General features: G+C 43.0%; 1 protein-coding gene across 7 annotated transcripts in view; it reads right to left on the bottom strand.

Annotated features, from left to right (window-relative positions):
• Positions 1 to 1,028: 1,028 nt before the first annotated feature.
• Positions 1,029 to 25,953, bottom strand: part of ADRA1A (adrenoceptor alpha 1A) — a 122,185-nt gene continuing 97,260 nt past the window's right edge. Inside the window, exons 3-5 of one of the 7 annotated variants that reach the window (XR_011386164.2) lie at positions 15,706 to 16,091; positions 11,344 to 11,510; positions 3,353 to 3,795 (exon numbers count right to left, since the gene is read on the bottom strand). Coding sequence is in view for 6 of the 7 variants with exons in the window: in XM_051828657.3 (XP_051684617.1) it covers positions 15,574 to 16,091 (518 nt within the window). In the remaining variant the exon portion in view is untranslated. Of the gene's footprint in view, positions 3,796 to 9,808; positions 11,511 to 12,126; positions 16,092 to 25,953 lie in introns of those variants that run through there. The other 6 variants (XM_051828668.3, XM_051828670.3, XM_089324456.1 and 3 more) reach the window with 6 other exon arrangements.

The raw sequence follows: 25,953 nt of genomic DNA, 5'->3' as shown, positions 1-25,953 counted from the left end.
ATGTCATTATTCCCTTTCCTGAGGAGAGATGAATATGTAGAGGCAGTGAATAGCCAGCTTGAGATCATATAGGCGGCAGGTGGCTCAGGAAGTTTGGAAACTGTGAGGGCTTCCGGACAATCTGACTCTCGAGTTCATGTTCCCAGCGAGGACTCCACACTATTCAGGAATAGCAGGGAGGGAATGGAGCAGAAGGGGCAGCCCTGGGGTTTCCAGGTTCTGAGATCATGCTCAGGCAGGAACCTCTGTCAAAGGACTTTTTTTTGAACTTTGTTGCACATGACCTTCTCTAACCACTAGCCCCCCTTACCTATTGTCTTGGATCATTTACTACATCTGCATTCATCCTATACAACATTTTCATGTGTCTGGCTTCCATTATCACCTTCATCTGCTAGCTGCCTCCAATCCTGATGATCCATTTGTATTCTTTTCTTGGCTCTGTCTTGAATAAGGCCCTCTTCCCCTAATCTACCCTATTAGCTTGGGTGATGACATCAATTCTCCGTATTTTCCTTCCTTCCTTCCTTCCTTCCTTCCTTCCTTCCTTCCTTCCTTCCTTCCTTCCTTCCTTCCTTCCTTCCTTCCTTCCTTCCTTCCTCTTTCTTTCCTTCTCTCTCTCTCTCACACTCTCAGATTTTATTTATTTATTTGAGAGCTAGAGTTACAGAGAGAGGCAGAGAGAAAGAGAGAGAGAGAGAGAGAGGTCTTCGGTCTTCCATCGCTGGTTCACTCCCCAAATGGCTGCAATGGTTGGAGCAGGGCCAATCTGAAGCCAGGAACCAGAAGCGTCTTCCAGGTCTCCCACATGGGTGCAGTGGCCCGAGGACTTGGGCCACCTTCCACTGCTTTCTCAGGCCATAAGCAGAGACCTGGATCAGAAGAAGGGCAGCTGGGACTTGAATCGGTGCCTGCATGCGATGACAGTGCCTCAGGCAGAGACTTAGCCTACTATGCCACAGCGCCACCCCTCTCAACAGAAATATTATTAACAACACATCAAGACTGAAGAACTAAGGCATTGTGTGTTTAAAGAAAGAAGTTTAAAATGTTTTATTAGAGAAGATACATCGATATTGAACAACACTTAAATATATGGCATTCGTATTTATAAGGACAAAATAAATTGCTATCATTTGAACAATCACTTTATTAAACAAATAAAATAAATTCATTTTTTACCATTAAGCATGATCCATGAAGTCTATATTTTTTAATAACTTATTCATCTGCTTAGTCATATGTACATTCATTTTCCTAAAAAACAAAAACATCAAACTAACATGATTGTTCACTACATCACAGCATAAACAAACGGACCTGTAAAAAGGGGGTGTAGAAAATTCAGAAACACTTAAATAGCACATTCCAAGGATATTGGGTTCATTTAAAAGGAATTAAATACTTTGAAGCCATTGTAGTCAGCCCAGACATCATATATATGCAACCATACGAAATGCTGCCAATAATTCAAGTATAACCATTCACACACATAAACATATTAATCTGGTGTAGGAGGGGAATATCCCTGTAGCATACCTACCTAACACTCAGCATGATTCACAGGAATTCTTTTGAAAATTTGTTTGGAACATGGAAGGAAAAGTAACGAGATCGTCAGCTCAGCAGACCAAAGCCCAAACCTGGAGCAGGTCGGTATGCTGGACAAGCACTGTGCGTTAGAAATCGCACTTTACAGGATCTTACGTGTCACACTGATCGTAAAGACTAAAGGAAAACCACAGCACTGAGGTCAGCCAGGCGGCCCGCTCTCACTTCTCTGGCAACGTGGAAATGCCGTGTTTGTATTTTGAGCAGATCTAACGCAGAAACAAGCAGAAACGCGGCAGCAAGCCAGGAAATGTCATGGGGTTCATGTTTAAATGGCACCGGCTTTATTTACTGAAAGAGAGTTTTAACTTCACAGGCAAAAATGTACCTCCAAATTGCTTTCTTGAGCCCCACCAAGTTGAGTTCTTCCTGATTACTCCTTGATTGCAAGGGGGCAGCTGCAAGTCCTTTATGTTTGCTTCTGTGTCTCCCACCACTCCTGCTACGTTTGGCTTGTGACAAGCTTCCAGGCACACTTGGCTGTCACGTGCCCGGATACAGCGTATGCTGACATCTTTCCCATGATGAGGTGGAAACCCACCTTTGGGGTGTGGTGGGGACCTGATTATTTTCTGCTTTTTTGTTTTTGGAGGAGAAATCCTCTCTCTCTTTAAAAACATACTGTACAGTGTTTTCTTATTACAAATAACTCCTCAGTTTTTAGTAACACTGAATTGCCTTGTATACAATTTGCTTGCTAAGACATCCAAGGCGTTTGGTTATTTTTATGGATTAGCTGCCTCGTGTTTGAACAAATGTTTATTTGCACAATGAAAAATAGATTTTTTTTCTTATGTTTAGCCATCATTGTAATCCCGTGCTAAGCCTTGAGAACAAAGAGAATCAGATAACTGGGAAACCAAGGCCTTGTGATTTCCAGCCAAGCCAAACATGGTAGCTCTTTCGAGAAAGCCCCTGGACGCACCACGTCCTGGCTCTTCCTGTGAATTCCTCCAAACCTTACAAAAAATAGGGAAGCCAAGCAGTTGTGGTCTGCCTGTGGGCACTTGGGGGCTGAGGACTCGTGGTGCAGCCATGATCAGCAAGTCCGGTTTTCCATGCACCCTGACAGAGTAGAGGGGGGTCATCCCCAACAAATGCCCGAGGTTCACCAGTCCCTCTGTCTCTGCACAGATTTAGTAATCCCTTTCCTGGAACAACTGTCTCTGTTCCCCACTCCATTTTATCTTCCAGGTTCCCACATAGAGGTTATTATTTTTGAAAAGGCGGATTCTGAGACTGGGTGTGGGGTGTCCTGGTGCCCCCATGGCACCCTGTGAATAAGTGCATTACAAGGCTTGTTGACTTGCCTGTACCCCCGCAGAGCACAGGTGCTATGAAGGCAAGGATGCATCTCCACTATTGTTACTCTCCACCCCCCCAAAGCAAATTACAGAATGGATGAATGATTGAGAGAGTAGCAGGTGCAATGGCAGCATCCTTTGGAAAAAGGTGATTTGTTCTGCAGTTTGGTTTCCTCTACTTCTATGGATGTGCTAGACTTTGAGGGAAACCAGGCAAATTTAGGGTTTAACTCTTAAAAATGCAATGGGGTCGTACTTTGGAAATTTATATTCATTAAATAAAAGATAAAAAAAAATGCAATGGGGGGGCAGCTGTAGTAGGCCAACTTAAAAAAAATGGGCTTTGTCCCAAGATCTATTTTCTTCTTTATCTTTAAATTCACAGGTCACTTCTTGAGTTATTGTTGTTTCAGCAGTGGCACCAGTAATACGTTAGATTTGTGTCTTAGATGAATGCTTGATAAAGAAGCAAATCCATACATCAAGCAAGACTCTGGCTCCTGAGGTGGATTCAAAAGACAGGGCAGCAGGGAGGGTGAGTGGGCTGTGCCTACTTCACTGAGTGATGGTAAGGGCAGCAGTGGACAGGAAACTGGTTTCTTGCAAAGGGAATACTTCCCCTTAAGAAACAAGGTAGGTTGACCTTTAATCAATAATATAATAATTAATATACTTTGCATCATGCATCAACGTGATCGAAGTTTCATCCTTGTGTAGAGTGAGACTTATTACTCCAAACCCAATGCACACATTTTGACAAGTTCAGACCTTGAAGGAGCTGGTTCTTCTTACACGGAGGCCCATACTTATTTCCCCTTAGCCAGGCCCATCACATTCTGCTCCCTGCAAGATGATGCTCTTAGTTTTCTTTCTCCAAGCACTGAAAGAACAGAAAACTCTTCATTTTAATTTGGGCCAACACCAACCCGTTCACTCTTCCCACCCTCAGCAGCTGTATCTCAAAACCCAGAAGACTGAAATAGCAAGAGACTGTGTTTATAAGAATCAGAGTTGTGCCAAGAGCCTCATCCCTGAAAGTGAACTTTCCTCTGTGTTTAAAGCAAGTTTGAGATTCCGAGTCATGAAAGTCCATTTGGCAGGAAGCAGGTGGCCAGCCCCTGCCAGATCCAGCCTTGGAGGATGGCTGTCTGCCTGCGTCAGGCTGAGTCGTGGGGAGCTGATTTTGTAGGATGGACTGTCCTGTCAAGGCGCATGCCCAGAAGGTTCCTGGTGGCCACTGACAGGGTCCACAGAAATGCCTAGACTCTGATGGGCAGACCTGAAATTAGAACTGGGATCATGTCCTGGAGCTCCCAGGATATGGATTTCAATTCCCACTGAAGTCAAAACTGCGTCTGTCCATGACTGGGGATTTACTGTTTTGTCTTATAAACATTTACTTCTGACAGTTGCCAAGCACTGCTCAGCCCTATTTCCCTGGAAGATTTTAAACTCAAGCTTTGCTTCAAATCCTGTGCCTTCTCTCAGTGGTCAAAAGTGATTTCACTTCTTCATAGACTCAGCTGTATCAGCATACATGCTCCCCTTTCACATAGTGACTGTGTTTTATGAAGTAGCTTTCTTAGAGTAACTATGGTAAATCAAAGTACTTCCTATTGCCAAATAGCCACTGTGAGGAAGACGACAGACATAGGCAGTGGGTATTCTTGCTCTAGGCTGACTATGGGAACGTGGTGGAAACATTCAAAGGAGTAGAGTGTGTCTTGTGTTAAAAATTAAAACAAAGCTTCCCAGTGGGAGTGGCTGAGAGTTGGGGTTTGGCACCTAGCACCCGAGTTTAGGATGACAGCACCCAAGCTGTGGTATAGCACTTGCTTGGGTGACTTCCTTTCTAACGAAGGAAAAACTAGTGTCTTCAGTGGGTGATGGCCAGCTCCTGGAAACATAAACCTAAAGTGGGAGGCACCCAACATATGTTAAAGTCTCATTAGAATTTGGAGTCGAAGTGAAGATGGGGAAAGACTGCTGGCACGAATTATGGGCCTATGTGATGTCATGCTTTATCAGCTCATGCAGCATTTTCGTGGATGCCCTTTCATCTGCTCATCCCATTTCACAGGTGAGGATGTGGGTCCAGAGAGGTCAGGAAGTCAAGAGGTGGGCACAAGAGAACTCCAAGATAAGCTTTGTGTAAGCTCAACTTTCCCCAGCCTTTCTCTTTTTCCTGAACTTTCTACAGACCTTATCCCATCTCCTCTTATACCCATGTGGTTGAATTGCTTCTCTGTGAAATTATTTCCTTTGCAATGTGACTGTAAAATCTTACACTTCACCATGCCAGAGTGTGCAAAAGACTTGGTATATGGTAGTTGCTTTGAAAATAGTATTTTTTGCCAGTTAATCCTCATCTCTGTACAATTCGATAGGGATGCATGGTAGGAAGGAAACTAATTGTATTGCCTGCAAGATCAGGTTAAATAAGTGTGGTAATACTGCAAAGTGTACTGCTTGTGGCTTGTTATACCAAGAGATGGAAAGAGCTGTCTTCCTTCACATTTGATGGGGAAAGCTTGTTGTCATTCAGGCTTTCAATGCTGAGGCAGTGTTGCTGAAAGTCAGCCCTCGCTTGAAGTTTAGGCATCAGGGTTGCTGTCATGTTCAGCACAGGAAAGCAGGAGTCAAGCAGGCTGCTGGAGATGGAGGTGACAGCAAACATGGGGCCTCATTATCCAATTACTCCTTGATAAATGCTTCACTCTTTAAGAGAGTGTTTAAGAGTGTTTCACTCTTTAAAAAATGTAGGAAATGAACAATAAATTTTTATTAAATGTTTATAGTACTTGTGTGTTTTGCTCTTAAAAATATTTCACAGGCATACTTTTTATTAGACTTCTGACTCATCTGGTTTAATTTAGGCATCCTTATCTGTAGATCAAAGCTGCTCATTTGCCTGTCCATTCATCAATGTCCTCTCCTTCTCTGCCCTTTACAGTCTCTGTCACCTCTGGTAAGACACTGGAGCAGGGGAGGGGCAGGCACTGTGGAGCACAAAGTCCTCATCCTGATGTTCAGCTTTTGATGAATGGGCCACAGGGCTCCCAACCCCTGGGACTTGCATTAGCCAAGCTGCCAAGACGAAATCTTTTCATTATGAAAGATAAGGCTGGGTTTAGCAAAAGGAACGCAGACCATGGTGGGGAAGAAAGATAATTTATTTTAGAAGATAAATCAATAAACCATTGCTACACTCATTCAAATTTGCTTTTAGATGGCTTTTGGCCTGGAATCCCTGACTACTTTTGTAGGTCCTGCCTTCTCATGTGATTTCTCCCCTCTAGTTTCTAGGTTGGACTGAGGCTGGGCATTCACATTGCTCTAGACAACAAGCATGTTCCATTGTGATTGATATTGTGAAGCCAGAAACCCTTTCAATCGTGTCCTCAGGGAAGGGGCAGGGGCAGAAGGAAAAAAAGCAGCATCATGTTGCTCAGAAAGCATGGCAGAAGGCACTACTCAGAGCTGTCTGGGTTACTCCAAATGAGGATAAATGCTCTTTGCTACTCAGCAAGAACCAGGGCAGAAGAGAAAACATCACTCTATGTCTGTCAGGGAACCACCATTCAAGCCAATCCTGATGTAGTGCAATACATTTGGCTTCATAAGGAACTTGGATGAGCTGATGGAAGATAAATGAGACAGAATTTCACAAGAGAAGCAAGGTGCACAGGGCAAGGTGCTTTGAGGCCATGCAGCATGGACAGTGGCACTGCACTTTGTAGTCATTGGGAGATTATGCGGTTAGGGTGGGAGGTGGTCTTCGGGAGATCTGAATTAAAATGCCCTTTAGCAGGGAGTGGTTGTGTACATCCTCATATCAAATCAGTGTAGCTTCCTTTCTTCTCTTCTTAGGCTATGAAACAGCGTAGAGGAAAGCTGCTCAGAAGCTATTTAAAGGCTCTTTGGTACAATTTTCCAATCAGTCCTTGTGCAGGCAGATAACACGGAAGTACCCTCAGTCTACGGCTGGGATGGAAGCCCTGGAGTGACCTTAGGGTTCCTCTGTGTCCTCAGTGTCCAGGTCCTGGGATTGGGCTCTGCAGGTTCTTGATCACATATTGTTCTGTTTCACCTGTCCTCGGTGATGGGGCTGTGCTCTCCTGGCTACAGATGTCTCAGGGGTGACCACACACCCACCTGACTCAAGACGGCAACATTGGATTCCCCAGTGCTGTGCTGTGTAGCACTAATTAGATACGACTGTGCCTTTTCAGAAACCCCAGGGCCATCAGCTATTACCTGAGTCTCCCTGGGAAGTCCCTCTGGTAGTTCCATGCCATTGTGGATCTGAGCTTCTAGCCCTTGTCCATCACCTGCTCCACTCTACTCCCCTCTCTCCTTGCTGGTTCATGAGGAATCCCAGTCCTCAGCTGTCCCTGCCCCAGGAAGCTTTCAAGTAGCTGAGAAGACAGACCCTAAACAAGTAAAGTGTAGACAAGGTACACTTTAAATAGATACGGATTTCTAAAAGCAACAGAAGTATCACGATAATGCATGTAATTAGTCCCCAGATGCACTTTATGGACAATTGTTATAAGAACTTGGAGAGGGATTAGGAAGATCAGGAGGGTCTGAGTTTGAATTTCTGATCTTGGAAAAGAATGATGGACACATTTTGTCTGTGCACAAAGGAGAGAATGAGGAGGAAAGGTCATAGTCCAGTAGCAGAGGGGTTGGTGGGGACAAGGCCAAGGAGTAGAGCCCCTGAAAAGAAAGAACACCCCCTGCATAGTTGACAGTCTTGCCTAGGGCATACCTCCTGAAAGATGAATCCTTGCTCAATGCTAATATGAAACCCTGTTTATGCTATGGGATTAATCAAGGCCCTGAAACCCTTAAAGCATCCCCAAGAAGCAGAAGCAACAGGAAAGAAACCACAAAGATGGAAAGGAAGGGGAGGTGGTTTTGAAGGACTCACTAAGATTTCTGAACAATCAGAGCACGGGAAGTGGCAGAGATACCACAGGAATCGCTTTCACTGTCAACTCTTGTCCCAAATGTGACCGTGCGCCGTGTCGGTGCCCACCATTTGGAGCTGACTGGATAAGAGCAGGAAGGCAGCCACATGAGCAGAGGGTAAAAGTCCTTGTGGACCAGGGACTTGAGAATGGCCTCACCCTGCTGGCCCCATTACCTGCCCGGGGCTGACTGCAGGCTGCGAGGGCCAGAGCTCAGAGAGTTGGGCCAGATCCAGGAAGGCGGGGGAGTTACTCAGGGGAGCCTCATCGTGTCACCTGAGCTGCACATGGAGCAAGCGTAGCTACTCAACATCTCTCAGTTCTTGTAGGGTAGCAAGCAGCAGAGGGTGGGATGTGGGCAGAAAGGATGGCGTCAGGAAAGGAATCAGGAGGTGTAAGATCAAGCAAGGGCGAGGGGAAGAGACGCAAAGAGAGGCTGCCACCCAAGTCAGCCTTCCTTTTTGTTCTCACGGCGGGCAGTGGTGTTATTACTAAATGGCCTCAGTATTTCTAGGTCCTTCCGTGTAAGTTCTACACCCACTACATTTCCATGCTCTGCCCCAGAGCCTTGCTATGGAGTTGCAGCTCCCTGCATTGTGAACACCCTGTCCTGGGTGCTGGAAACTGGATGAGAACACCATCCTCCTCTTCATTGCTTATCAGGACTGCAGAGAGCAGGGGAAGGAAGTCCGTCCAACAAAGTGTTAGCTCGGGGCTGGCGCCGCGGCTCACTAGGCTAATCCTCCGCCTTGCTGCGCCGGCACACCGGGTTCTAGTCCCAGTCGGGGCGCCGGATTCTGTCCCGGTTGCCCCTCTTCCAGGCCAGCCCTCTGCTGTGGCCCGGGAGTGCAGTGGAGTATGGCCCAGGTGCTTGGGCCCTGCACCCCATGGGAGACCAGGAGAAGCACCTGGCTCCTGGCTCCTGCCATCGGATCAGCGCGGTGCGCCGGCCGCAGCGCGCCGGCCGCAGCGCGCCGGCTGCGGCGGCCATTGGAGGGTGAACCAACGGCAAAAGGAAGACCTTTCTCTCTGTCTCTCTCTCTCACTGTCCACTCTGCCTGTCCAAAAAAAAAAAAAAAAAAAAGTGTTAGCTTGGGGAAACATGGCTTTGGCATCCCCAGGACAAGAGCCAATCTGTTTCCCCACAGTAATATCATTTCTATTCTAGTTAGACCATTTCAGAGTTAAAGGAAAAATTAGGAAAAGAAAGAATCAATGGCGAAAGAGGAGGAGGAGAAAAAATCCTACTTTTGTCTTTTGGAAGATGTCCCTCCCACTGAGTGCCCATTTCAGTACCTCATTGTGAATCCCAGGCAGGCTCTCAAATGTCTGATGTAGGGCACTGTGGTCAGGAGACCTCCCCAAGGAGCCAACATGGACCCCAAATTTTGGAGGTCTCTGGGGAATCTATCTTTCAATGAGTGCCAAGGCCTGGGAGGAATGTTAGTCGGCCCTAGTCGAGTGCCGTCTATTTGCTGTGCTACTCTCAGAGTCAGCCTGACTGTTCTAGGGAATTTTGCTTATGAGGTGAAGAAATGGAAGACCCCATGGACTCACCTGAACCTCTGCAGACCTGTCTGTCCTACAGAACATAACAGAGGAACGGATATGTGCTCTGACCTCTCTTCTGATACCTACTCATAAAGTCACAGTGACCTGTGGAGCAGGCCCCATCCCTGAGTATACACTTTCACTTTATCAAGCCACTCATGCAGATTGGGAACACAAACGAGAACAATTTAGCGAAGTGGAGCTGTGTCAATGACATACACTTTAATAAAGATGCTTATATGTTGAATATCAAAACCACAGCTTAGCATTATTTGTTGTAGGTATTGCAAGCTAGTGATGATGCAGGATGCCCCATGGCTAAATCTGGCCTACAGCTTATTGTATTTAACCAAGAATGGCTCCTATATTTTGAAGGATTATCTTTATTCATCAACAAAGTCGCAGCAAAGAAGAATGCATGACAGATACCATATAGGCCACAAGGCCCAAATATTTACTATCTAGCCATTTACAGAAAAGGTTTGTCAACTGAAGGTGTATGTTAAATAGATTTTTATTTTTTGGTTCCTCTAGGAACATCTTTTCCTTCCCCCATTTACAATAATGCCTCTTGGAAAAATGCAGTCATGACTTCTCTACTTCTTATGAACCTGGAATCCAGCCAGTTCATAAGCTGGGGACTGTCTGTGCCTCTCTGGGTTTTCCGTGCCAAGTGCAGTGCTGGGCGCAGGAGAGGTAGTTTGCTGCTGCTGTTGCTCAGTGTGTACACAATGACTTGCAGGCTCACTGGGAAAAGGAGTGTTCCCACAACTGCCTTTGGGAACTTTGGGTTCCTGAGGACCTTAAGGTGACAATCTCTGCTGATTTTGTCTTAGGTATCACCCTGTGGAGCAAATCAAGAGTCTTTTGCCCTGACTACTTCCTTGGTTCTGTGGCTGCCTATTTGAGAACAAGAACAGAATTACATGGGCTTGCTTTTAGCCAAGGAGTAAAGCATAGACAAACATGAACTTGGCCATTACAATAATCCTGTGCTGCTCAGAGAGAAAGGAGAGAAAGTGCAAATAGAGCTGAAATTACCAGTCAGAGACAAATGAGTGCAATATGAAAGTCTAAGTGGTTCCAGAAGACATTTGGGGTGTCCTGGAAAAAAGATTTGGAATCTGGATAGGAGATATTCAAGCAAATCCTTAAGTTTCATCCTCTCCAGGATTCTTCAAATCCTAAGGCTAGATAATAATCCTTTGCTTCTCTTCTTGTTGGACAGGAGGTACTTGAGATAGGCAAAAATACATGGATAAGCATGAAGTGCTACAAAAATGAATAGAAATACTCAACTCAGTTGGGATTTTCTCTTATATTTGAATGTACCTAAGTGTTCAGACTTTTTGATAGACCAGTACCTACATTTTTTTTTCAAATACTGTGTAAATTTGCTTAGATTTTTTTTTGCCTAATGAAGCATGTATTCTTCAGTTTAGTGATAATCATTTCTAGCTTATAAGGTGGCTATGATATGAATGTTAGGGAAGTAATCTAATAACTCCTGAGCCCCACAAAAGACAAAGACAATTATTTTGTCTTTTGAAACGTATAAGTCTAATAGTTCAGGGCAGTTTCTTATCAGTTGCACAAAAGCATTACTAAACCATTCCACTTCAAGCAATGTCTATGGTAAGTGTCTTCTCTCCTCAGTTCACTTCCCCCGCCCCCAAAGCTTCTCTTTAGGTGGGAAAGGCAATAATCCACGTTACAGTAGCAAAGAAGAGGTCACAGTTTCCTCCATAGAGCAGATAGGGCCCATTCTGAGCCCACCCCCTTGACATTGGAGCCTGGGGTGCATAAACAAGCTGATGGCAGCATTGGCAAGGGGTTGGTGTCCTCGTTGAAATTCTAACTTGCTTTGCTGGCCCAAGCCCACAGTGGTCATCTCTACTCACTCATCTTGCAGAGACTTTGGAGGGCCAGAAGGCTGCTGCTGCCATTGCCTTTTGAGGGTAGGTGGCACCATGGCAGCCCGGCTCAGCCCGGCTCCACAGCAGTTTGTAGACAGAGAGCAGGTGCAGTGGTCCAGCTGGGCACGACTAGAGTTTCATGGTTAAAAGTCCTAGTAGTGTAAAAAGAGATCAGAGTAACCATCAGGGTAACTATCACTTTTGCCTTCTTTTTAGTCACCCTGGCTTTTGCTTGAAGAGTTTGCCTTCTGTCTGATGAACAGAGCCCTTTCCTTAATTAAGTCAACAAGTATTCAGAGGTAGCATCTGTTTTGGCAAGAAGATAGGAGCAGAACCAGCCCCAGAAGCTATTGAGAATGCTTGTCAAGCTGTGAGTAAGTAGCTACGATTAAACAGTGAACAATTACCTGCCTAAGCAAATAGTTCCTACAGTGCTCTTACTCTCAGGCCATAGCCATGAAACCTACTGGGTCAGTAGGTCTGTGTGATGGTGTGCTTTGAAGAGGGGGGAAGCCAAGATGCTTGGGGCACACAGCTTTCTTTTGTGCAAGGAAATTCAGGAGAAAGTGGATGTCAGCTCATAAATGGTAAAGTGGCCTATCAACCTCATTTTCAAAGACTTCCTGGGACTCTGTCTGCTGAAGGTCAGCATTCTGCACCCTTTTCTCATGGTGGTTATCTGTGAAACTCAAATGCTTGACACACTCTGTGCAGTTCCTATAATCCTTCCCCCTCTTTCCATCTCAAAAAAAAGTTGAAATACAGGTGAATGATATGAAGGATGTTGTATTTATTTTCATTTACTATTAAAAGGGATAAGCTACCTAAACCTGTTCAGATTAACAGTGCTTGGTAATGAATAATTTCAACACACCAAAAATCAAGGTCTTTCTTATCTACAACTGGTTTGCTGTTCTTAGTCAAATGCCCATCTTCTCACAATTTGGTAAAATTCATTGTTATAAGGCCTTAATAACACTCTGGGCCATTAACCCCTAAGAAAGTGATGAGATCTGATAGAACTGTACACATCAACCCTTCCAATGAAGAACTACTCTTGGATTTGGCTGGGCTGGAAATGTGATAGTATATTTACTAAATTCAATTTGGAGGCAAATCTTGAGGAAACAAAACATTACCGAATCCAAATTGGAGCACTTTTCTCTCCACTATTTATGAGGAAAAGGTGCTATGGAAAATATGTAGGTTTTGTGTTAGGGACACCCAGGTTTGAATTGTGGCTTCTTCTTGGCCTTGGGCAAATCTGTAATCTCTTTCAACTCATATTTTCATCTCTAAAATAGAAATAGAGTTGTTATAAGATTTAGAGTTAACAGGTATGACATGCCCTGCAGATAGGCACACAGTAGAATTTAACAGAAAGTGTTATGCACCATGGATGGACCCGTACAAGTAGGTGGTAGGAGGGTTGAAGGCTTAATATTTTAGAGTGTTAGACATGCTGCATGGTTACAAACAGAAGTCTTGGATGAGACTTGATAGAGGCAAAAGGAAGAAAACAGTGATGGGTAAACTTTTTTTCTGAAATCCCTTTCAAAAACCTGGGAATTTCTTGAATAAAGATTCCGAGATCTCTCCTAATGCATGAAATCTGAATTACGAACCCAAATTGTCTATCCCACAGTGTCAGATTGGTTTTTGTGATGTTGAGACAATGCCAAAGCGACTCCTTTTAAAGAAGACCTTTTAACCACTGCTACTTTGGGTAAATTCCTCAAACTCCTAATAAAGCAGTAAACATGTGAGTATAAATATGACAATCATTTGTGTAACTGTGACAATTTTAGAAAGGTTTTTGGCATGCTTAAATGTATGGGGACTTTTGTGGATGAGTAAAACATACTCAACTCATGAAATTTCATGTAAGTTTTGGGTGACATTATCAACTTCTTGTAAAATCAGTGTGTCTATATACCATATCATGCTATGGGAAAGGAAAAACATGTTAAAAATTTACCTTCCTGGAAGGAGAAGGGCTGCAGAACAGTATAACAAACAATTATTTATGGATGATTTTACATGGATACAATTGTCATGGTTTTTATCTGATGACTGAAAGATTTTCTAGTTGTCTATTTTAATTAGAAGTGGCATGGACACTAGCTTTCAGGTGCTCTGAACTTCCCCATATCTAAAATTTAGAATTGTCTATAAAGGTGTTTAAAGATCTTTTCTAACACAGAAACACATGTCACTGAAGAGGGGATCTGGGTCAAGCGCGTTTTTTTCATTCAGTTCCTGAAAGAATCTCTTGTAACAACTAAACTTATCTTTTCTATTAAGGCAGAAGAGAAGCAAGCCTTGCACATTCAACTTCTTTTTAGATGCCTGCCTCTATAATAGAATACCCATGTCTTGTAAAGCTGTTATTGGACATGCAGAGACCAAAAGAGTATAAAATTGCAGTCAGTAGCTGGGTGCCAGAATCTAAGTATTGACCGCAAGGCTGAATTTCTATCCAGCCAATTAGAAGACATTCTCTAGAAGAAGCATTCATGTTCTAGGTCCAAATACAACCAACCATAAACCCCAAATTCACATGCAGCCATAATCTCCATTGCAACGTGGAAAAAAGATTTGCCTGTAGAAGGATTTAAGGAAACGATCATTTTTCTGCAAGGGAAAAAGGAAAAGATGATGGGCTCATGACCTTTACTTTGGAGATCATGTAATAGCAACTATAATTTTCTTTGAAATTCTTCAAGGAAATTACCAAAATAGAGGAAAGAAGACATGGAAATGGTCGGCAGTTTTAGACCAGAGATTCTTGTCAAAAATATTCCCCAAACATAAGTCCCATTTTAAATTCTTATTGTGCAATGACAGACATATTTAAGTTTTTTACACATAGTTACCATGTTCATCATTAGTAAAATACCAAGTTATTAAGATTTCCCAAAAATTTGGTAAACACACAACAAAAATGATGATGTTTCCCATGTCCCTGCAGAAAGTGGGGCTAGGTGAGGTGAATGGACTACTAGATCTTTTGCTAGAATCAATGGAGTTCAGTCAAAAATTGTCTGCAAATTCCTGTTTTTAACAGTTCTTTGGGGATCAGTCAGTATCTGTACAAAGCTAAGCATTAGTATCTTTCAAAGTTCAGGAAGGATATATCTGGACCATAAGGATCATGCTACATGCCATAGATGAACCCCATTCATTAAGTGAAGCAGGGGAGAAGAAGTGGAAGCACTATTTTGCCTTCCAAAATATTATAGGTTGTAGGCTTTCATAACAGAGTTCTGGAGAAAGTAAGCAATTTGCCAGGAAGAACCACTCCAAGCCACATCAAAAAGATTGTGGAGTCATCTAGGAGCATCTATTTTAGCATAAAATCAGCACCCACATTACCTCAACCTCTTGATTTTTAAATGTTACAGAAGAAGCCCTCCTTCATCTGATCTTAAAATTGCTGAATAGATTTTTGTCCTTAGTGCTTGAAAAAAATAACCCTCAAGACTAATGTTTTCTATGGGAAAAGCCATCTTCTCCTTGACTAGTTCATCCCATGCCTTCTAGATTCAAGGGGAGAGAGTGTGCCACCATTGTATTCTGAGACCTAATAAGTGCCCCTCCTTGTCATCTTTTGGGAATAAGGAGCAGCCAAAGTATATTCCACTGTCAACTGTCACCCAAACTGAGAAACTGGATACGTTGGAAATGGTGGAGTTTAAAAACCTGCTCTAAAGACCATGTACCTGGATATCAGCCATCATCTTACAGCTCTTCCTTTCTAGAACTGTTTTCCATAAATGTCAAATGTGGCTGTCAAGTAGGTTTAGCCTGAAAATAAAATCCCCGCACTTCCATCAAGAAATAGCTCCAAACTTAGAGTGCATGCTCAAAATACTCTTGATGAAATCATGATCCTATATTTATAGTCCTTTGGATTGTGTATGAAATTGTTTCCCATGGTGTTTTTCATTGAAAGGGCCAGTTGTGGACAGTGGGCTCAGAGGATGACGGAGGGTACACTAGTGGCAGGGAATGCTGTTCTGCATCACTCTGAACTGGCAGCTCCTCGTGCCCTACCTGATGCCCGATGAGTTGAGTCCTCCCCCTTCTCTTCCCAGGTGGTCCCCCCATTTGATAGACCTATCTTGTCTTCCAGGAGAAGTGAACAGGCATTCTGAGTAGGAAGAGGGGTGGGTAACTAAGATCATTCCCTCTTTCTTTGCCCTTTCCTGTCCTCTAGACTTCCTCCCCATTTTCACTGAGGGAGATGGTGTGGATCTTAATAGTTGGAACTTGATGGTTCTCTCCGGGGTTGGGGGTTGAGGGCCCTACACAGCAGCAGACCTGCAAAAAGCTTTTACTTCTCACCCGGGCTGTAGTGCAGGCTGATTGGTCTTTGGGCACAGTGATCCTGGCAGATCCACGGGGCATGGAAGAGAAAAACTTCCATTCACAAACCCCATCCGTCTTGGAGATCTTATAGAAGGTCTCTCCAGATCCCACTGGGATGCGCACCATGTCCTTATGCTGCCCTTCCAGGGCCTGGCTGGGGGCATGCAGAGTATAGCCCAGGGCATGCTTGGAAGACTGCTTTCTGCGAAGACACTGGATTTTCAAGACATTCTGAAAGGCCTTTTTGAACTCTTGACTGGAGCATGGGTATATGATGGGATTGATGCAGCTGTTTAGGTATCCGAGCCAAAACACTATTTTAAAAACAGTTTCCGGGGGCTTGAAATCAGGGAAGAAAGACCCTAGAAGAAAACAGACAGATTTACAAATATTATTTGCAAGCCAACAGGCCAATTGGCTATGAAAACGAGCAAACAGATATCTTTTCTATCTTAGAAAAATTTCGAACAATTCCAAATACAATTGCATTTTTCACATTTGACTGACTAGCCCCTGTGAATATAACCCTTTTGCAACATCCTCAAAGACCATTGTTACTTGGTCTGAGGAAGTACCATTGTCTGAGTTTTTTTTTTTTTTAATGTGTGTTGCTATAACAAAATGAAGCTGGGTACTTTATTAAAAAAAGAAGTTTATTTGGCTCACAATTCTAGTGGCTGGAAAGCTCAACCAGCATGGCTATGAGGTGAGGGCCCCCCTGATTTGTATCACAATATGTCAGGGAGGTTGAAAGGGAAATATCTGGATGCAGAAGAGGCCAAGCACTTGTGGCGTGGCCTTGCTTTGTAAAATCCTACTCTTGAGGAATGAGTCTATTCCCGTGAGACCTAACCCACTCCACAAGACTAACATTAGTCCCTTCAGTAGGATGGTTATGACCCAATCGCCTACTAGACCCCATCTCTTACAAGTCCCACCAGTCTTCAATACCCCCACACTGGGGACCAAGCTTCCAGTCCATGAACCTTTAGGTGACAAACCACATCCAAACCATAGCAACCATCAATTATAGAAGCAGGTCCAATAGATAAGGTTTCGTTGGCTCTCACTATAATATCTGATGGCTTTTGAGAAGCCTTAAAAAAATGAAAACATGATATATAGACTGAATCTACATATGCAAATAGTTTTTCTGGAATTTCACCATAAGTTAGAATCCATTCAAATGACCCATATTAAAATTCAGTTACCTGAATATACAGTTTACATAGTGTTAAATAGACATCATTTAAATGCTTATGAATCCCTTCCTTTCTGAATAATGGAGCCATATATTTGAATAAGAATCCTAAATTTACAAAGTATCAGCTCTGTTAAATTTTGTGATCCTCAACTATTTTTCTCGATAATGCCTTTTTTAAAAAAATTTATTTGACAGGTAGAGTTATAGACAGTGAGAGAGAGACAGACAGAAAAGTCTTCCTTCCATTGGTTCACCCCCCAAATGGCCACCACAGCCGGAACTGGCTGATCCAAAGCCAGGAGCCAGGCACTTCCTCCTGGTCTCCCATGCTGGTGCAGGGGCCCAAGCACTTGAGCCATCCTCCACTGCCTTCCCCGGGCCACAGCAAAGAGCTGGACTCGATGAGGAGCAGCTGGGACTAGAACTGGTGCCCATATGGGATACCGGCACTGCAGGTGGAGGATTAACCAAGTGATCCATGGCGCCGGCCCCTGATAATGCCTTTTAATTATATGGTACATCCCCCTTCTCAATATTTTCCCATGGCTACAGAGGTTTGTCAACTGCACGACATTTGGGATCCTCCGTAGTCCTTGATCTAACCAGCCAGCTAACAGTTTTGCTTATTAATATTCAACTCCAGCCAGACTTATTACAGATTTTTTTCCAAGTCATTGGCTACTTTTTTCTTCTCAAATTAGGCTGTTGTGTCTTTTTTTTAAAGATTTATTTTATTTTATTTATTTGAAAGACAGAGTTACAGAGAGAGGTAGAGACAGAGAGAGGTGTCTTCCATCTGCTGGTTCACTCCCCAGATAGCTGCAACGGCTGGAGCTGTGCCTATTTGAAGCCAGGATCCAGGAGCTTTTTCCTTGTCTCCCATGTGGGTGCAGGGGCCCAAAGACTTGGGCCATCTTCTACTGCTTTCCCAGACCATAGCAGAGAGCTGGATCAGAAGAGGAGCAGGTGGGACTAGAACTGGTGCCCATATGGGATGCTGGCGCCTCAGGCCAGGACTTTAACCCTCTGTGCCACAGCGCTGGCCCCTGTTGTGTCTTAAATAACCCCTTCTACCCTCTCTACCCAAATCTTACCCATTGACTGGCAAGTCAGAAATCATTCTGAGGTCCTTAACATCTTGCACAGTAACTACCACAGAGTTCTTGGAAGCAGAATCACAAAACAGTGGAAGCTTAAAGTGGCAACAACCTTAGGGGTTATATTATCCAATTTCTCTATTTCTAAAATAAAACAATGTTTAAAAAGGTGGTCACAGACTTGAGAGTTACAGTACTAACATAGTGGTAGGTACAGAGATGCAGAACACCTCATCCAGTGTGCTTTATTTTTTCTTCCCAGACTTCTAGAAGTTCTTTGTTTTTTTAAAGATTTACTTATTTTAAAGGCAGAGTGACAGAGAGTGAAAGACTGGGAGGGAGTGGGGGGAGAAGAGGGAAAGAGAGAGAGAGAGAGAGAGAGAGAGAGAGAAAGACAGGGAGAGGGATATCTTCCATCTGCTGATTCACTCCTACATGGCTGCAACAACCAGGTTGAAGCCAGGAGCCAGGAACTCTGTCCAGGTCTCCCATGTGGGTGGCAGGGACCCAAATAGTTGGGTCATAATCCACAGGGAACTGGATTGGATGTAGAAATGCAGGGAGTTGAATCGGCATTGCAGCATGGGTTGCTGGCATTTCAAGAGGAGGCTTAACTCGCTGCACCACAATGCTGTCTCTCCAGTGGTTCTTAGTGAGGGTACTTCATGAAGGACAAAACCTGAATATCCCCCTTCACTCCTTTCAGGAAGACTGTGGAAGAGCATCTTGACCTTCATTTCACCTCTTCCTTCTTCTTTCTTCACTCCCAACCTCCTGTACTTTCCTCCAGAGTTTGTTAGTCCCAGTTTTTTGAATGCTAAGCTGAGTGGTCTTGGGCACAGTCCTATTGTCCATTTGGGCCTCATACTGAAGAAGAATCTGAATCTGAAGCAGGAACAAGTTGTATGGATCATTTCTAATGGTCTTGAGAATCCTTTTCCTTCATTTCAGCCCATAGTCTTAATTTTGTGACTTTTCTTTGGATGCAGCAGAGTCCTGATACACTCTGAGTGCGCTTAAAATCCATTCTGGCAAACAATGCTCTGAAACTTGTCAGGAAAGCTCATAAATACAAACAAAGGGTCAACTAACATACACACTGTAGGACTCAAAGTAGACAAAATGGTGCAGTGGTTGATGGGAACACTTATTTTACTGAAGTGCACTCCTTGCTAGGTTCAATGTGTCTCAAGGAACACACACACACACACACACATGAACAGTGTTTACTTAGGAAACAATAAGTGAGAAAATTTTATTCATTAACTCTAACGCTATTAACTTTGTTCTCCCATCATTATAATACAGTTGACAGACGCTGAGTGGTTTGGGCTAAGCATCATGCTAAACACTTCACATATAACTTAGTTATTCTTACTAACATTATGCATTAGCTGACTTTTATCAGTACTGTCATTTTACAAATAAAGAAGCCATTGTTTAATGAGGTTAAAAAGCACAGTCAAGTTCATTCAGATAGTTTCTAATAAGACTGGGATTCAAAATTTGAAAGTCTGATTTTAGGGTCTATGAAATCTCAACATATACTAGAATAATGCATTGTTTTGGGGAAGAGCATGGCACTTACGGGGTGATGAAGTGTGTGGCTGGGGGAAACTGAATTGGAAAGATGCTGCTTTGAACTACCTCTGAGGTAAGAAAGTGGTCAATACTAACAAGGCAGGTGGTTTTGTGTGAACACAATGCATCCCAGAAAAAACTCATCTTGCAATATGATGCCTATATAGTGCACAATATTTCTTCTTAATAGTGACAGCAATGTGATTCAAGGAACACACTTCACAAATGCCTCTGCCTTGTCCTATGCTTAATGACTGTAAGTGTTCATGAGCTGGGCATGCCAAAAACCATCTTGTTTGGAAATTTCACTGCTCCCTAAATCAGCTAGTGAAGGGAGTATATTTTCTCTTTTTGAAGCATTTCAATTTAAAAGAAAGGAAAAATATAAGAAATATGATTGTGAATGCTAATAAAGTGATTTAAGAGCCTTGGAGTTTCCCACAATTCCTTCAAGGATTCTCTTTCTGTTTACAGAGCCCATTTTTTGCATTAATAAAATTCAATATTTCCTCTTGATCATCTCCTTTCCATCACTTCTTCCCTTCCTAGGACTCTACCCTAATTCCAGGTCTAGCTGACCCAAAGCTGAGTTCTCTCTTCCAGTTTTACTGCTGCATTCACACCTTCAGAAGCAAATGCTGGTCTTCTCCACTCTGCACACCTCAGTCTAAACTTCCATTTTTCTCCTCTGCAGCTCAGAAACAGGTTGAAAAGAGGCATTGGTTAAAACTAATTTACACTAAGACTTGGACATCAGTTTCCAGTCTTTCTCCTCCTGGGATATTTTCTTGTTAATCCAACCAAATCTCTAGATGTCGACTTATCAGACCATCAGTAGGAGATGCTTCCAGACCAGAGAACGTCCCATTAACAACAGCATGTGTTTTATCCCATTGTGTGACAGCACCCAGATGTGTCTAAGCTTAGCACAGATTTGCCCACTCTCAATCTGACATTTCCAGCAGGGGCAGGTCACGAGCTCCATCTGCTCGGCTTGGAACATTCTTCTTCCCATGGAGGGGATCCATATGATTCCCAATGGATAGTTCCTGATATGTGGCTGGGGTTAGGAGAGGAATTTTATAACTGTACTTCCTTCAGGAACTTTCCACAGGGAGAGGAAAGACAGCAAAGAACTGTTTCCCTCCTTATTTGCACTATTCATGATCTAAGGTCTCATCCTTTGCTTCATTTTTTCCTGTCTTAAGAAAGGGAGCCTGAGCTAGAATCAGGCTTGGAAAAGAGCTGTTGGTCCCAATCAAGGTCCTTTATCTCACCATCTACTTCTCTGCCCAAACCTTCCCACCTGCACTGTCTTCTCTGAACTCCCCATGATTTCCATCCCCAACGTCAATTTATTCTCAGATCCATTTTTACTGAGGACTGATGATTCTTTGTAGAGTGTGAAGACAGCTGAAGGATGCTTCTCCCAGTCCACCCAATGTGGCATGAGGGTTGGACCAGCCTAGTCAAGGCTGGATGTCTCTGACCCCATCACTGGATTGTAAATTCCATTTGAACATGAACCATGTCAGTTTTGCTCACTCATGGAGCTTTAGGTCCTAGCACAACACAGGTCTCTTTAAGGCATTGAATGAGTGAGTGACCTCCTGATTAACTGACCTACTGATCGGCTGACTGACTCAATAAGTGTGCTATCCGTGGTTGTGCTGCACAATGTGGCTTGGTTTTCCTATCTGTGCTAAACAGACTCCCTTCTCTCTCTCCCTAACCTCGCCTTCTTTCTGTGCTCTTGTTCCCTTTTTTTTCTGCCCACTGTTTCTGTTCAGGTCTCTGTTTTTTTCTGTGGTGGTGTTTTGGTATTTGTTGTTTCATTGCTGTATTTCATGGTACCTAATATTGTAGTTTTTCTCATAATACTTAACAGGAAAAGCCCGACTTCTGGATTGCCCACATAGATAGGCTCCTATTTCCCTATTCACCACAGTTATGTTTTCTCTTCACCCATCTCCACCCAGACTCAGTTCAACAGAAGTCAACAGCTTCCAGCTTAATTCCCTGAACACCTCGTCCTACAGGTCAGGTCATCCTTTGCATGTGAATTTGCTTGGTCTATTCTTGGGCCTTGGAAAATCCCCAAGCCCTTGGGACTCTCTCTTCCCTTCACTGAATTTCCTTCCACTATTTTGTCAGCTGTAGATTTCTGTCTTTTCCAACCCTCCAAACACACTGATCATCTTAAAATTGGTGAGATTGAGATGGGTAGAGCAAATCTTTATGGCCAAACACTGTCATCAACATCCTTACCCTTGGAGATTCAGACTCCTCACTTCTGGTTTGAGGTCTCTAGACACCAATAACAAATTTAAATAAGGATTTCAATTTTCATTTTAACTCATGATGCCTCTATGTCTTGTCACTTGATGACCTACTCATTAGAAACATTTAACTTAACATTTTTGGTCCAGGGGCTCATCAAATAGGTTTATTGTGGGACACTAGGATTCATTCCAATATATTTGTGGCCCTAGAATAATATTTTAACAATGAAGTTACAGAGAAGGTTGCCATCAATGCCTTAGTATCAGGAAAAAAAACCTATTTTTCCATCAGTGTTGGTATACTTCATGCTACATAAGTATTCCACTTTACCGCAAAATTCAGTGAGAATAGAAATGTAGTGCTTGATATGAGTTATTTGTACTCTCATGTTCATTGCAGCACAATTCATAATAGCTAAGATATGTAATCAATCCAGATGTCCATCAACTGATGACTGGATAAAGAAATTATGGTATATTAACACTATAGAGTACTACTCATCTGCAAAAAAAAAAAAATGAAATCCTGTCTCTTGCAACAAAATGGATGCAACTGGAAACCATTACACATAGTGAAATAAGCCAGCCCTAAAAATACAGATAACATATGTTTTCCCTGATCTGAAGTAACTAATAGAGTACCTAAAATGTAATGTATTGGAATGAAATGGACATTTAGAGATTTGATGATTATTTATAGCCCTTGAGCCTTCTGTTGAAGAATAGCATTTTTTTCTTCATACTATTTGTTGAACTGTCTTACTTAGTGTAGGGTTAACTATACAATCATTAAGTAAACTGAAAGTAGATCTTAGTAAAAATTAAGAGCGAGAATGGGAGATGGAGGAGAAAGGAAGATTGGAGTGTGGGCAGGAGGGAGGGTAGGTTGGTAAGTATCACTATGTTCCTAAATCTACATATTTGAAATACATGAAACTTGTATAACTTAAGTAAAATAATAATAAAAAGAAATGTAGTCTTGAATTCCATCCCTGCTTTGGCAATTGTGGGGTTACTCCTGAATTTACTGTTTCTTTCAGAATCAAGGTGACTCAATGCAGAATTATTGGCTTTTTGTCACTATCATGAAATATATAAGACAGCCTACTTATGAAGTAAAGAGATTTACTTAGCTTACAGGTTCTGCTGGTTCAAAGTCTGAATGGCATAGCACAGGCTTCTGGTGGATGGTAGATGACAGAGCATGTGTGGGAGGAAGGAGCACTTCCAGAACCAGGAAAAGTTCTCTCATATGAACTACTAAGGTGTTGCGTGAGAATTATCTTCTACTCCAAATGACCTAAGGACCTCCTAACAGGTCACACCTCTTAAAGATTCCACTCTATTCCAATATCACTATGCTGAGGACCAAGCCTCCAGTCACAACATAACCTTGATGGACATGGTTAAACCACATCCAAACCATGGCACTCAGTGTGGAAGAAGGAAGTTTTGAGTTGGTGTTCCTACTACTAATGTCATAGTTTCTAGGCTTTACTTTACCTACCTGAAAATTTGATATCCTAATGACAACTTGAAAGATACTGGGCTATGATGAACCCTAGTAAACTGGGTTCAGAGAATGTTAAAATTGAACTTTGTTGTCAGCAACCTCTACTTTACAGACGAAGGAGGCATTTATCAAGGGGAGTGATTTTACTGCAAATGGCGTGGTTTCCCAAAATCACTGCTTTGATGCCAAGTCATGACTAGACACAGACTTTGTTCCACTTTACTCATTTCTGTTCTTGATCTTTGGATGCCACATAGCAACCTTATGATGGCACAGAGATGTGAATGGTGATATGTCCAGCTTTCACTTTATGAGTAGGGGTTTCACAGAGTTAATGGGAAAGGAGGGGGAAAGTAAGCATCATCAGTAGCTCCTTGGCTTGCAAAGTCAGGATATACTGTTCTGAAGGGCTTGTCAGAAATGTGTCCAAAAAAACCCCAAAATTTGATTTAATGACCCCAGTTTTTATAAAGAATGTAGACTCAAAAAGAGAAGCTAATATTATATGACCATAGGGGAAAATAACTGCTAACTGCTTCTTATTGTCTAGCCAGGGGTTTCTCTTATTGGAGTGGTACACATCCAATGAATAGAGGAGAGAAACAAGGTGTCCCACAACCAGGCAGCCAGTTCCCAAGGCCAACAAGCTCCAGTACCAAGCAACATTCATACTGGACCAGTTGTAACTTTTTTTTTAAAGATTTATTTGAAAATTAACTGAAATGTGATCCCTGTTAAACATAAGAGTAGGAATAAGAGGGGGAAGAGATGTATAATTTGGGACATGCTCAAGCTGACTTGCCCCAAATGGTAGAGTTAGAAACATACCAGGGGATTCCAATTCAATCCCATCAAGGTGGCATGTACCAATGCCATCTCACTATTCCAAGTGATCAATTTCAGTTCACAATTGATCATAATGAAAGGACTAAGAGTCAAAGGGAGCACATAAACAAGTCTAGTACCTGCTAACACTTACCGATAGAATAAATAAAGGGGAGAGTGATCCAACATGGGAAGTGAGATACTCAGCAGACTCATAGAATGGCAGATGTCCTAAATAGCACTCTGGCCTCAGAATCAGTCCTAAAGCCATTCGGATCTGGCTGAAAAGCCCATGAGAGTATTTCAGGCATGGAAAGCCAAGACATTCTGGCAAAAAGATCTCTGTGAGTGAGATCCCAGTGGAAAGAACAGGTCTTCAAAGAAGGAGGTACCTTTCTCTGAAGGGAGGAGAGAACCTCCACTTTGACTATGACCTTGTCTAAACAAGATAAGAATCGGAGAACTCAGAGGGCTTCCACAGCCTTGGAAACTCATGACTGGAGCATAGGGAGATTACTGATGCCATAGACAGGAGTGTCAATTGGTAAAGTCAACAACAGGAGTCACTGTGCACTTACTCCTCATGTAGGATCTCTGTCCTTAATGTGCTGTGCATTGAGATTTAATGCTCTAACGAGTACTCAAACAATATATTTCACTTTGTGTTTCTATGGGGGTGCAAACTGTTGAAATCTTTACTTAATGCATACTAAACTGATCTTCTGTAAAAAAAAAAAAAGAAATTATCAATTCCCAACTTGACTCTCACTGGGATTAAACATGACAATAGGTCTGATCTGATTTCATCATCATTTAAAAAAATCATCTATTATTTTTCACTTTATGTTTCTGTGTGGGAGCAAACTGTTGAAATCCTTACTTAATGTATACTAAGCTGATCTTCTGTATATTAAGATAATCGAAAAAGAATCTTGATGTGAATGGAAGGGGAGAGGGAGTGGGAAAGGGGAGGGTTGTGGGTGGGAGGGACGGTATGGGGGGAAGCCATTGTAATCCATAAGTCGTACTTTGGAAATTTATATTCATTAACTAAAAGTTAAAAAAAAAGATTTATTTGAAAGAGTTACAGAGAGGGAGAGGGAGAGGGAGAGACAGACAGACTCACACACACACACACACACACACACACAGATCTACTATCTGCTGGTTCATTCCCTGGGTGGCCACAACAGCCATCACTGGACCAGGACAAAACCAGGAGCCAAGAACCTCATCTGGGTCTCCCATGTGGGTGGCAAGGACCCAAACAGTTGGGCCATCTTTTGCTGCTTTGCCCAGGCCACTAGCAAGGAGCTGGGTCAGAAGCGGAGCAGCCAGGACATGAACCGGCACCCATATGGAATGCCAGCTGCTTTACCCAGTGTGCCACAATGCTGGTCTGGCACCCTCTTATCAGTAAGAAAATGCTGTGCCATCCAGCTAGACCCCATGGAAAAGCTGTAGGAGTTATAGCATGAAAACAGACCCAAGCTTCTTATCCTCCGAGACTCTACCAGATGCCTTTGTGCTGAGTTGCTGGTTTAGCTGTGTCACATTGGCTTGCCTGAGTCTTCCTGGGGTTTATGCAGGGCCACCCTTGGACAGTTCTCAGCCAAGCAGGAATCTTTAAGATAGCTACATGGAATGGTGGCCAGAAGTCTCTTAAGAATTCTAGGCAGAGTAGCCATTGACTGGAACACTAAGCTCCCAACCCAAGGTTCA

The sequence above is a fragment of the Oryctolagus cuniculus genome, chromosome 2, assembly GCF_051225735.1.
Source record: "Oryctolagus cuniculus isolate XC-2025 breed Fujian yellow rabbit chromosome 2, ASM5122573v1, whole genome shotgun sequence".
Taxonomy (NCBI): domain Eukaryota; kingdom Metazoa; phylum Chordata; class Mammalia; order Lagomorpha; family Leporidae; genus Oryctolagus; species Oryctolagus cuniculus.
Note: the sequence above shows the minus strand (reverse complement) of the source record. Positions and strands in the feature narration are given on the sequence as shown.